At 31.4% G+C, this 13,819-nt stretch overlaps 1 protein-coding gene across 2 annotated transcripts; it reads left to right on the top strand.

Moving 5' to 3' along the window:
• The first annotated feature begins 8,501 nt into the window (after nucleotides 1-8,501).
• Nucleotides 8,502-12,954, top strand: LOC111007309 (tryptophan aminotransferase-related protein 2). Of its 2 annotated transcripts, none has more exons than XM_022279625.2 (5): nucleotides 8,502-9,660; nucleotides 10,900-11,203; nucleotides 11,720-12,000; nucleotides 12,088-12,392; nucleotides 12,504-12,954. In XM_022279625.2, exons 1-5 carry the CDS (start codon nucleotides 9,413-9,415, stop codon nucleotides 12,689-12,691), a joined length of 1,326 nt encoding a protein of 441 aa, XP_022135317.1. In that variant the 5' UTR covers nucleotides 8,502-9,412; the 3' UTR covers nucleotides 12,692-12,954. The 2 variants fall into 2 exon arrangements, with proteins under 2 accessions (XP_022135317.1, XP_087982245.1); XM_088126119.1 differs by lacking the exon at nucleotides 8,502-9,660 and adding an exon at nucleotides 9,780-10,679.
• Nucleotides 12,955-13,819: the final 865 nt, after the last annotated feature.

The following is a 13,819-nucleotide window of genomic DNA, read 5'->3' as shown; positions in this document are numbered from 1 at the left end:
AGCTATCAAATTTGAATGATTGAGATGGCATAGAAGCTGTATTTGGAATCCATGATTGGGCTCTGCATTTTGCATAAATACAGAGGAGAGGACCACTCGTGGAAGAGGCTAGAATATGACATGCACAAGTGTAGGCTTAGGCTGGACCAAGTAGATTTAATGGGCTTTCTTACCGAGCAGATTGACCTCTCAGTCTCACCAACTTATTATTAATAATAATTAAGAAAAAATGGTCCCCTTGCCCCCAAAAAAAAAAAAAAAAAAAAACTTTATTATAAAAGGCTTCTCTCGCTCCCAGTCCTGATTTTGTGGACCCAAATCTTAATCAATCCCCTTTCTAATTCCTTCCAAGGAATTTTCACGTTCCGTCCCTTTCCATCTCTGCCTCCTGTTTTACCTTGCAACACAATTTCACCAATATCCCATTCCCTTCTTTGTTCTTTGTAATTTTATACCTGTTTATTTTGGTCCATGCAGTTTCAAACTTTAAGTTCATTTTAGTTTTTTAAGGATGAATAAGACACCACTCCATCCAAAAATTTAAGCTAATGAATTGGATAAATTTAATTCATTTATCAGTATCTCAATACTTTCAAAATATTTGTTTTGATTCGTTCTTTTTTGTAAAATTTTAATACAATTTTTATACACGATGAAAGTCTTTTAATACAAACTTATGACTACATTTCAAGAAATTTAATGAATCTAAGTGTCATGCTAATATTTTTATTAAAATAAATAAGGTGAAAATTAAAATTAAAATGATAGGGGACCAAAACGAATGGTTAAAAAATACTTGGACTAAAATGAACAAAGATTGAGAGTATACATACTAAAATGAATATTTGATAGTATTTGAAAGAACTAACGTTGTGAATACCAGAACTAAAATAGTATTTAAAATATTTATTATTTTAATATCTCTCAATGCTCCAACCAACTTTATGTACACGTCACAAGATTTTAATATTTTAAGTAGCGAGCATAGTTCGTAATTGACATATATCTCTAACTAAAAGATTGTGACTTCTATCTACCAATAAATAAATGTCGGAGTGGAATCAATTTATAAATCTTTTCATTATTTTTTAATTTAAATTTATTTGCCCATAATTCCTTTATTTCTTGAGACGGTATTTAAAATTTTAACTTTTAGAAACTCATAATAGTCTTCGAAAACCACGAGATTTGATTACTTCAAATTCTTTCCTTGAAAACAAGATGACTTCAAATTTGAAAATAAATTATAAAAAGGTAAAGGAAAGTGTTAAGAGATGCTGTGTTAAATTCCTTTTTAAGTACCATAAATGTGAGAACTAAAAAAAAAGATATTTTAATGGTCAGGGATATTTTTTAGAACCTAAAATAAAAATTAAAGTATGAAATTAAAAATTTGAAGTTCTTTTATAAACACATGATTAGAGAACCGCAATTTTCCGCCCCGTTCGCATCCCAGGAAATTTTGTTTATTTCTTTGATTATATGTATTAACTTTATTCATAGATTAATAGAGGGGAACTATATCCACAACTTATTCATAGATTAATAAATAATATCATGTATTTGTACAAATTAACTATTAAAAAAATATATCTTTTGTATTAAACCAAATTTTCTCTCCATTTTAATTTAAAATGTTTACTTATTCAAATAGAGAATCGAGCAGCTCGTCTATACATCAATTCAGGAGACTAAAAGTTGAGCAGCTCATTCATAAGTAGGGTGCAAAGAAACATCTTGTATAGAAAGGAAATGTTACCCATCGACGTAATGTTTGTCGCACTTTGATGCTTAAGTCAAACCTAAACTTGTATGATATTGAGCTTAAGATAGAATGTCATAACTTGAGTGGAAGTATCCTATCCTATTTATAGAACTATTACGTTGATGACTTTTCTAATACTAGAGCCCACTTCATCAAGGGTTGTCATGATATGCAGAGCGAACTAAGAGGTACTTTATTGTTGAAGTGATATCTACATAGACCCAACAAGATATCAAAGTTTGGTGTGTTTTATAGCATATGAAGGTCGATTTACTATTACCGTTTCACGACATATTTTTAGTGGAGGCGTCGTGGTCACGTTAAACATTCTACTCAGGTCTATAGAACGTAGCAAGCTGCTCATCCATAACATTTATATATTATTTAAAGTTTAATGGAAAATAACAAAGATAAAAAGTAGCAAAAGTTTTTTTTCAAACTGAAAAATCTACCGATTATCCAAATGCGAGACGGAGGATGAAGGAGACATTTTAATTAAGTTTACTATGATTAAATTTATAGCTTAAGTTTAGAATATGTATATTTTATTATTATTTTTTTTTTTAATCACGAAACGTTGAACAAAGGCAGTTAAAGATGCAAATGCAAACGTGAGAGAGAAATTACGCTAATGATGGTGTCGCTCTCACTTTAGGAAATAAGATAATAAAATAATAAGTAGCTTCTATAACTTTTTTGGTTTGTGATGTGAGGTAAAATTACATATTACCCAAGCAAATTAATTGGAGGGTAAAATTGTCAAATAAAGTTATTCCATTCGTGTTGGAAGGCAATTGAAGGATAAGGGGTCAAATTAAATCAGTAATTCCACTAATTAGTGTCCAATTTAGTTACGTGTCCGCTTGACGAGGAGAGATGACGTGGCTTGGTTTTCTTTGACCTTTGAAGAGATGGAGACAATAACAATTTAAAATCCAGTGTGCAGTTTGACTTGAGTTGAGTTTTCTATTTGTTATTATTGTTATTGTTTTAATCTTATTTTACTGGAAGTCAATTTTGTATTATAATAATTATAAGTGGGAACATTAGGTGAAATGCATTACTCGGATTTATTTTGGTGACTAATCTTTGCGAGTTTGTGACACATTAATTTTCTTTGTTGTATCTACCCAATAAAAGAAAAAATATAAAAAAATCCTTTGTTTTACTGTTTGCTATTCACCATGTTATTTGTTTCAAATGTAATTTCAACCATTTTAAAAACCAAAAATATAAATTTCTCCTGCATTAGAAATAAATCGAAAACTTAAAATTCCTTTATTGACAATTGTGTTGCCTCTTTTTTGTTTTTTTAGTGCAACGGTTTGGAAGTATTGGGAGTTTGAGCCTCCAACTTAAAGGAAAATAGTATGTATTGATTATTGCTGACTTATGTTTATATTGGTAATTGTGTTGCCACACAAATGTCTATTTACGATTAGTAAATTATATGAAGAAGTTGTATTTAACCACTGAAGAGTTAATACTTGTAGTCAAAGCGAGCACTCACCAGTAACTGATATATATGTCAAACCAAAAGATTGTGAGTTCGATCCCCACCGCATGTGTTGTACTAAAAAATAATAATAATTGTATGGATAGCAAAATAAATACACTTAAAACCTATGAGTTTCATAAATACTTAATAAATTATATAGCATTAAATAAAATTTATTGAATGCATTAAATTGACACGGTAATTAATTAATTATTAAAAGTATTGAATTTGTTTTCATCAAAAATTTATTACAAAGAACTAAAGACCAATTGAGCTAAATAGTATGTTCATAAATTGAGCTATTTTTCTCACAAATATGAGTAGTTTTTACTATCGTAAAATTTAATAATGAGCTCTATAGATACTTGTCAATACTATTCATTCTTTTCACGAACAAATTATTTATTTTTAAATTGGCTTTTTTATTTATTTAAAGTTCAACAAATGTAAACAAATGTAAAGGTAAGATATATATAATTTAATTAAAACCTAAGGGGTGCGTGCCCCTCAAATTTTGTCTTCCTCTTGTGTATATAGCATATTTTATGTACTCGGAATTTAATCTTCTCTTCAATCAATTTTAGGTTATTTATTTTTAATACAACATGTGAGAATAAGAATTCGAATTCACGACTTTTTAGATCTTAACTATAATTGAGCTATACTCGATTTGACTGCATTTTATTTTCTTTTTATCTCGTAATATAATAATATTTTTTATTTAATGTAGATAATCTAAACTTTTAACTCTAGTAAATCTATATCTAAAAAAAATCCAGTAAATCTAAATTGTAAACCATATTTTTGTAATCTTTACTAACTTTAAATATCATCTCCATAAAATTTAAATTATGAATTTTATTTTCATAATTTTTTTTTAGTTTGATGGTTTTTTGTTTTTGTTTACTTTTGTCTCCTAATAACAAATATAGATGAAAATGGAAAAAGCCTGTTTTAAAAAACGTTAAGAAAATTATTAAAAATTTTTCTTTAATCATATACACAATTTATAATTTTAATAAAAAAAAGTTCCACTAAACATTTATTTCTATGAATTCCAAAAAAATATAAAACTATTTATAACCTCCTTTAAAATTGTAGATTTGAATTTTCACACTCATTAATTCATTTTTTTTTAATTGGCACTGTTAGTTGAAGTTTTAAATAGTACTTTTAAAAATTCCAAGTAATTAAAAGTATTTTAAAAAATTTTAGAAATAAATTATTGAAAAAGCAATTAATTTAGATGAATTTTTCTGTTTTCATTTTAAAAGTGCTCTATCAAAATCCACCTTAAATCCAATAAAAATAAACACTACATGTGCATCATTTATTACTTGGATAAAGCATCAATAGTTTTTCTTTTTTCTTTTATGAAAGAAGATAAAGTATCAATAGTTTTTTTTTTCTTTTTTAGTTAAAGCATCACTAGTTTAAAAAAATTAAAAAATAAATCATCAATAGTTGAACATAAGTGAAAGTTTTTTTTTTTTCCTATCACAAATGTAAATGACAAAACATTTATATCGCTGCATTATTCTTTCTCGACGCCATAAATAAATCTAAATGATTACATTGTGAAAAAAAGAACCAACCACAGAGTTTTTCCTAGGAGGCTGTTTGGCCATGGAGTAAAATTCCGCCCTCTACTGCAATATTTCAAACTTTTTGGTATGAGATTTGGATTTAGTTTAAATTTAGTTAATATCTGGTTGTTTTAACTTTCAAATATATTCGGTCTCTAAAATTTAAATTTAGTTTTTAATTAGTCTTTAAAGTTTATGTTTGATTTCAAATTGATCCCTCGTATAAAGAATAATAAAATTTATCAACTCATTTAAAAAAATACACGTCACCAAAATAGACAACATATATTAGCTACTACATCATCTTCGATTGGGTCAACTAATTGTCAACTTCAACTCGAGACCAATTAGAAATTTAATTTAAACTTCCGGACCAATTAAAAAACTAAGTTCACAATTTAAGAACTAAACGTGTCACTTTTGAAACTTGAAAGACCAAGTTGTAACTAAATTTAAATATCAAGGACAAAAATGATGGTTATTGAACTTAGATCAAATATGAATCAAGTAAAAAATTTAGGGACCAAAATAGGCGTGAAGTGTGGTAAGCCTGCGTCAGAATCATAGTTTAAACCGAACTCTTTTACAAAAATTAAAGAGATTAGTACAGGCTATTTAAATATCCTAATTACATAAAATGATGGAAGGTATAGAATTTACACATTTTTGTCATATTTAAGAGGGTACCCATCATATAAATTACTTAAATAGGCTCTTGTATTTACAAATTCATTTTAATATGCAAAATTGATTAATTGGAAAGTTATAATTTAGATCTCATAATTTTAGGTTAATCATACTTTCCAAAACAAATTAAAACACCAAAACATTAAAAACAAAATCCTAAATTTCCCAAAATTGAAATCATAACCTCCCAAAATATCTCCAAATCCCGTCCAAAAATCCCCTAAATTCGAAATCAATAATTTTTTTCGCTTCATCCATGAGACGTTTAAAACTTCAGTCTTGGAGGACCCTTTATACAACTATAAGATTTATACACATATACAATATATACCTATATATACGAATATAATTAGGAATACTAAGAATATGAGACATTTAGAACTTCAATTTTCTATACACATAAACAAAATATATCCCCATATATACCAATCTTAACGGAAGACTAATAATTACAAATGGTATGGAGGACCATTTCTACAGACTATGTATACACATATAAGATATATTCACATATACAATATATACCCATATATATGAATATAATCAGGAATACTAAGACTGTGAGACGTTTAGAACTTTCATTTTCTGTACACATACATAAAATATATCCTCATATATACCAATCTTAACGGAAGACCAATAAGTATCAATGGTAAAAACAGAAGGGATAGGAGACAAGGAACGCGCTGAACGACGTCGAAAACGTTCAAAGACATCGACGGAAAGTTTATTCGGCTACAGAAATGGAAGGAATAAATACCTCGTTGACGGAAGTACGTTGCACGGCGTCGGAAACATGGAACGAGGTCGACAGAAAGTCTATTCGGTGACGGAAAGAAGAAGGAAAAAATCTCTTGTTGATGGAAGCTCTGAAGAAGTACACGGTATGCACTTTAATGCTGTCGACGTTGATGAATGTATGCACGAAAAAAGGAAGACGTCGAAAAAAAAATCAAAGTTGGAGAAGGAAGCAGACGCATCTAATGATTTGATTAATTCAAAAAATGATTTTACAAATTTGGGAGTTATTTTGAATAATTGAACGGAGCCCACAATAATTAAATAAATATAATAACAAATTAAGGATTCAAATCTTTTAAATTTTAAAATTATAATAAAATAAAAAATAATAAATAAGGTAGAAACAGTATTAGAATAAAAAACTAGACGAAATAAAAAACTAGACGAAAAAAATCTGAAAGCGTAAATTTAGAAAACCAAAACATTTATGAAATTAAGAATTAAAAATAACCCTCTTAAAATATGATGTCTAACTAAATTTATATTATCTAATTTTGAATAAATAAATATATATTTTTAATTATCGGTAGAAAGTTTGAAATTCTACGAATATAATCTAAAACACATAAAAGCACAGTCAACTTTATACTATAATTCAAAGAAAACAAAAAGTTGTAAAATTATTTAAAATACATATTAAATTTATGCTATATAAAATGAAATTGTCTACAATTTTGTTAAGGATTAAAAAATGCTATGCCACGCGTCACTTGATTCGATCTGAAAAGTCTGAATACAAATAGATAAATACCGCCCAGAGTGATTTTGGGAGTTGGAAAATATCCACCGATAGATATATTAACCATCCTACATTGTACGGAAAAAAAACCTATCAGCATTACATCAGTCTATTATTTATTTTTTTGTTCTCTCTATTTTAATAACTGTATTTGGTAAATGGTAATTATATTTATTTTTTTGTTTTCATTATTTTATTGGAAAAGATAAAAACATGCTTGATAAGAATTTATTGTTATTTACAAATTTTAAATTTTAAAATTAAAAGTTGTATATGAAACTAAAGGTTTTAAATTAATATTCAATTTTTTATATTGTATTTATTTTTAATACATACTATGCATTCTTAAATTTTAAGAATGATAAAGTAATATAATTGTATTTTGACATATTGTATTTGATAACTATTTATTATTATTTTTTTGAAAAAATAAGATAGCAATTAAATTTTAAATTAAAAGAGTAACAAGTTTATATTAAAAAATAAGTTTTAAAATTAAATGTTTTATGTTATTGTTACTTTTTACTATTGATTATTTATTATGCATTTAATAAGTTAAAAATGATAAAACAATATCTTTATTTATGTTTTAGAAAAAATTAGAAACAAAATAAGAAACAAATAAATGTGTTGTTTACAAAAATTTATATATAAGAATATTTCTAAAAAGTAAAAATAAGAAACACAAATAGTTGTCAAATCTTTAGATTTCTAAAAAAAAAAAGAAGAATTAAAACTTCGTTGTTTTCAAATTTTCTATACAATCTTAATAACCGTTTATAAAATTACAAACGAAAAACAATAATAATTATCAAACATTAATATTTCTAAAAAATTGAAAATGAAAAACAAATAACGGGAAACAAAAACATCATCAAATAGGTCCTAAAATTTTCAGACTCTTCTTTCCATTATTAGTTTAACTAACCAAAGCCTCTTAAAAAAATCTAATAATGATTATTGAGATTTATAAATAAATTTCGATAATTTTTATTGGGTGGTGGATATCGACAGGTGACTTAGATTTAACGTCGTTTTCATTTCACTATGATGGAACTTATAACATAAGGAGGCATAAAATGCAAAAAGAAAGTTTTTTGTTTTTTTGTTTTCCTTTCATTTCCTTCTTTTGGGAGATAATTTTGAAACAAGCAACGTGGTTGGGGATCGAGAGTCGCCAAATTACTCACACTTACTACTTTTCTAAGTTTTGGTTAAAACTTATAATCAGAATCAATCTACAAAAGTCAAATCAAGATTTTATTAATACTCAAGGAGCCAGGTCGAAGAACAAATTCTTCCCTTCAAGAAAAAAGAAAGAACAAATTCCCAAAAGGAAAAGAAAAGTTATATAATAAATAATAAAGATAAGGAAAAAAAAAAAGGCCCCCCAAAAAAAAAAATAATAATGCACAGCATGTAGTGGCAGCGAGAGAGCAGCTTTTTCGTTAACCCATTTTGTTTATAGAATTGTTAGCCGAATATATATGTATATATATGCGTGTGCGCCTTGCATATCAAGATGGAACAGTGAATCTTATAGTTTTAAAGCGAGGGAGGAGATTACTTTTTAAGATCCAGCATCGAAAGTCTGCAAATTTTCCCGGAAAATCGCGGCGGGATTTCTTGATTCTTGAGAAAAATCTTTTGTCGGATGCGTTTTCAAGACTGTTTCTCTCTTACGCATTTTCGCCTTCTCAGTTCTCTCTCTCTTCTTTGTAAGGCTCCAAAAATGGCGACAAAACGCAGTAATTTTTGATTATTTTGTTTTTCTTTTCGAATCAGCAGAGCAGAGCTTTAACCCGACCGATTATTACTCTGTTTCTTCCTTTTCAATTTCCGCGATCACATTTCGACTTTCTATTTAAGTTACTTAATTTCCTTTTCTGTTTATGGGAAGTTTTTGTTTGAAAAGGAGAGAGTTTATATTCAAAATTTTACGGACTTTAAAAGCGCACGGACGGACGTTCGCTCGCTCTGGAAAACCCTAAGAAATTTTTTGGAAAAAATTTTCAGGGTTTCTCTTCTCCGTAACTGCCGAATCAGCTGACTTTTCTTACGATTTTCCGCCTTGTTTTCTCCATAATTCCTTGAATGTGCGAGTTGAGGTTACGCTCACCATTTCTGGATTCTGCATGCCTTGAAAATTTAAATTCCTCTCGCCATCCACTTGGCATTTGGAACTTACTGTTTTTCAAAAATTGTGTTCAATCTTCTTCGCTTCCTATATATTCGCCCTTTCGCGCTTCAGTATTTCGCATAATCGTACCCTTTTTCTTCTTCTTCACTGCTCTGTTTCTTTGTTCTTTTCCATTGCTCTGTTTTCTTGGAGGGAAATGGCGTGGATTGTGGAAGTGGTTTCAGTGAGGCATTTCTTCGTGCTGTCTCTAGCTTTGAATGTGAGTTTGATTCTGAGAGCTATAAGTCAAAATGGAGCTCCAATGGCGGCCCAGAAGGAGGCGAAAGTTGCCCAAATGACATTTTTGTCCTTCCCTTCTCTATCATCTCCATCAGCTGCCGCTCCTGCAACTGCAACTCCTCCTCTGGGTGAAAACGGCGGCGAAAGAGTCATTAATCTTGACCAGTAAGTCCTCTGATTCACTCTTTTTTTTACTATTCTGTTTCTGTCATCTTCCTTGAATCGAAATTTACTGTAAACTAGAATTGGGAGTGGGGAGTGGGGGCAAGGGGGTAATTTCGACGTTTATAAGTAACTTTTTCCAGCTTTTTAGGTGTGGACTTTGCTTTGGGGTGTCAAAGCCAAAAACCTGTGTGGGATGTCAGTGATATTTTTGGAAAAACGTATTTAATTTAACCGTACAGCGCAAAACATGTTGTCCAAATTCTCGAGAAAATCATCGCTTCAATCGAGCCCTGCCCGGCTGCCCCTCTGCAGGATCGAAGAACCATGCCGTTTTGCTGCAAACACAGACGCAGACAGCTCCTTATCGCCCCTCTGTTTTGGTTTTGAGATTTTCGAAGTAGAATATAATAGAACCAGAAACCCCCCCTCTGGGTTTCGTTGCTTTCTTTGAGAATTTTCATTTTTTTTTCTTTTTTACACTCTTATTTGGGATTCAAGTACATGAGGAAAATATTATTGTTATTGCTGTTGGTAAGTCCGAAATTGCACCATGGACGGTGGTGATTTGAAGTTGACCAAAAAAAATGCCATCATGGTGTTTGTCTTTTGGACTGAAAGAAAAAACTTCTTTCATTTGAGTGAAAGGAGGAATTAGAAGAATAAGAAGAAGGGGAAGATTCTTGTTTTTGTGGAAACCACGTGGCTTCTTCCACATTGCATGCAACACCAACATCATCTTTTGCTTTCGGCCTTCCGGAAGGTGTAAAGCGCGACGTGGGTTGCCTTGCCTAAGATCCCTCTGAAAACTCTCAACTTTTGGCCGCCCATTAAAAGATAAAGAAGAAGAAAAAAAGTTGTCTTTGGAAACAAAACCCACTTTTAGATCAATTGGGGAAATTAGGATTGTCTGGATCTAGTAATCTCCTTCCACCACCTCGTGGGTCCCGGCTGGATTTTAACTTCCCTCCACTTGTTCTCCACATTGACATCATATTCATGATTGATCTGATGCAGAGCCAGTAAGGACCCCCCATTCTGTTCCCTCTTCCATACTGTTTGTCAGATTTTTTTCCTCTCTCTAGTTAACTGTGATAAGCTTCCGTGCAGTTGCCACTTTCTTTGTTGCCTTTGGGGAACAGGGCCTGTGAAATTATGCTTAGTTTGATACATTTCTTCAGGATCTGGCCTCTTTAGTTTTTTAAGTTTGATGCAAATTTAATGTATTGGTTAAAAATGCAGTGGTGACCCGACAATGTATGAGCAATATTGGAAGCAGACGGGGGACAAGACCACAATAGTGATCCCGGGATGGCAATCAATGAGTTATTTTTCTGATGTGAAGAACTTGTGCTGGTTCTTGGAGCCAGAGTTTGCGAGGCAAATTGTGAGGCTGCACAAGGTGGTCGGGAATGCTGTGACCGAGGGGCGGCACATTGTCGTCGGGACGGGCTCCTCCCAGCTCTTCTTAGCTGCCCTCTATGCCCTGTCCCCGCGAGATGCGTCGAACCCCATCAGCGTGGTCTCTGCAGCCCCATACTACTCGGTGAGTTTTATATGATGCGCACACATGCTTCTGTTTGATTCTGTTTGTTGCTTTACTTCTTCAACATTAAAAATATAGTAGAAAAAGTTGTAATCAAATTTAGAATCTTATAAAGTCAACAGGGATTTGTTCTATTTATTTATTCTCTTTTGAAGAGGTTCATTCTGTTTATAATTTAAGCTCAATACTTTATTCTGAATAGTTGCTCCACATGCACTGTCTGATGTGTTCTTTAATGATGGGAGGACGGAGAAACAGGAATTTATATGTATTTATATGCATTGAAGAGGAATTAAGACATGTTTCTTTGATAAAAGTGGCACAGTCTGGACAAATTCGTAGCTGTTGAGTTAGTTAGGTCTCTCTCTCAGCTGCTTCTGGTGAACTGAATCAACTACACATTGCTTTCTTGTGGGCTTTGTTAAATGTTTCTTTATCTTGAGCTGTTTTGAATGTTTTTTTTCTCTTGCTATTATTTTAATAATTGAACCGAGCCTAATCACATTACTGTTGCAGTCTTACCCTTCAATGACCGACTGCCTCAAGTCGGGCCTCCACAAGTGGGCTGGCGATGCGAAGATATTCGACAAGCGCGAGCCCTACATTGAGTTGGTTACTTCCCCCAACAATCCGGATGGCTTTGTTCGACATTCCATGGTGAACAGAAGTGGCGGGATATTGGTCCATGACCTTGCTTATTATTGGCCGCAGTATACGCCTATATCCTCCCCAGCTGACAACGACTTGACACTGTTCACTGTGTCGAAGAGCACTGGCCATGCCGGGATGCGCATTGGGTTAGTTAGCTATGAACAATTTGGCGATTACGTAAATGAACTCATCCTCGTCTCTGTATTCTAATACCATTTTCTTCCAAACTCCAGGTGGGCTCTAGTGAAAGATGTTGAAGTTGCAAAGAGGATGATCAAATTCATAGAGCTGAACACCATTGGTGTGTCCAAGGACTCGCAGCTCCGGGCTGCCAAAGTTCTGGAAGTGGTATCGGACAGTTGCGAACAGGCTGGTGGTTCGGAGTATGCGGAATCGTTCTTCCATTTCAGCCATGCCCTCATGACGGAGAGGTGGACGCTGCTGAGGGAGGCAGTGAAATGCAGCGGCATCTTTAGTTTGCCCAAGTTCTCTCCCGCACATTGCAACTTCTTTGATAACAACCTGGGATCTCAACCTGGCAAGAACAACATCCACAAAATCTTTGGATACATTTTACTTTTGCCCTTATAAGTTATGAATACTGTAGGATTGACATAAACTACTGATGCTTTCGTGCTATCTCTTGCAGCTTTCGCATGGTTAAAATGTGAAGTGGACGATGTCGATGATTGCGAGCACTTCCTCCGGGGCCACAAGATCCTGACCCGGGGCGGAAAGCATTTTGGTTTCAGCCCGAAATACGTCCGAATTAGCATGCTTGATCGCGAAGAAACCTTCAATTTATTTATAGAAAGATTGTCCCAGATCAGATCATGACATCTGATCTGATGCTGATGAACTGAACAAGTGTGGGCAAGGCAGGGGGAGAAGGTATCATCAGAGGTTTCGGGCCTTGCAAATGTAAATTTGAAAATGAAAACGAGAAAGAAAGAAAAAAAAATGAAAAGAAAAGGAGAATATTTGTTATTGATTCTGGGTGAAAGGTCTCAATTTAATTTTTTATTTTGCAGGTTCATTGCTCGATTCTAATTTCGTTGTTGCTAATAAAAAATGATGCAGGAGTGGAGAGGTTTATTCGAGGCACAATTGCAAATATGTCAAAAATATTTAGTAAAATTAGTAAAAAATATTTAGTAAAATTAGTAAAATAGTAATCACATTTTTTTTTCAAATATAGCACTTGATCTAATTTTAAAATGACAGCTTTATCCAAATGATATATCCAAATGATATAGACATGTAATATATCTGACTAGTTTAATATGATATATTACTGATATAACTGAAAATTTTTCCTATATTTAAATTAAAAAAAAAGTAATATATTTTGAAATACATAAAAAAGTTTTTGCTATCCACTACAGTGTATACGGCAAGAAATTGCATTTTTTTTTGGTTGGTTCACGTGAATGTGTAACATAATAAAAATATACACTAATTAATTATTATCATCAAATTACCTTTTTTTACGTTTACTGAAAAGTTAAAAAATAAAATTTTTATGTGATCAGATCAAATCAATGAATGGATTTTTTTTTCTTTTTTAACAAAAATCGATTAATGGATTAACAAGCTCTTTTTAGTTAAACAAATATTTTATCTTAAAATGAGCTTGAACAAATTTCACTTTAAACATATGCTTTTATTTTAATATATTAAATATATTTCAGTTCGTTATGATCTATCTTAAATGTTAGAGGTTCAAAACGAATTATCTTGAATAGAGATTCATATCATTTTGCATATGTTGTTGGACAAATATAGTTAGAGATATATATCATTTTGCAGCTGAATTCCCTTTTCTAATATTTCTGCTAGTTGGTTTCCTTATGTCATTGAAAAAGAAAAAATGAACCCAGAAAAAAACGTCAGCTCATTTGTCGGCAATTACAACCCGGAATCCTCAGGATTAGGATGGGCTCAATCCCTATAATAAAAGTTAAT

The sequence above is a fragment of the Momordica charantia genome (assembly GCF_013281855.1).
Source record: "Momordica charantia cultivar OHB3-1 chromosome 6 unlocalized genomic scaffold, Mcharantia_2.0 BLBB01000006.1, whole genome shotgun sequence".
NCBI classification, from domain to species: domain Eukaryota; kingdom Viridiplantae; phylum Streptophyta; class Magnoliopsida; order Cucurbitales; family Cucurbitaceae; genus Momordica; species Momordica charantia.
The sequence above is the reverse complement of the archived record's forward strand: the minus strand, read 5'-3'. Positions and strand labels throughout refer to the sequence as shown.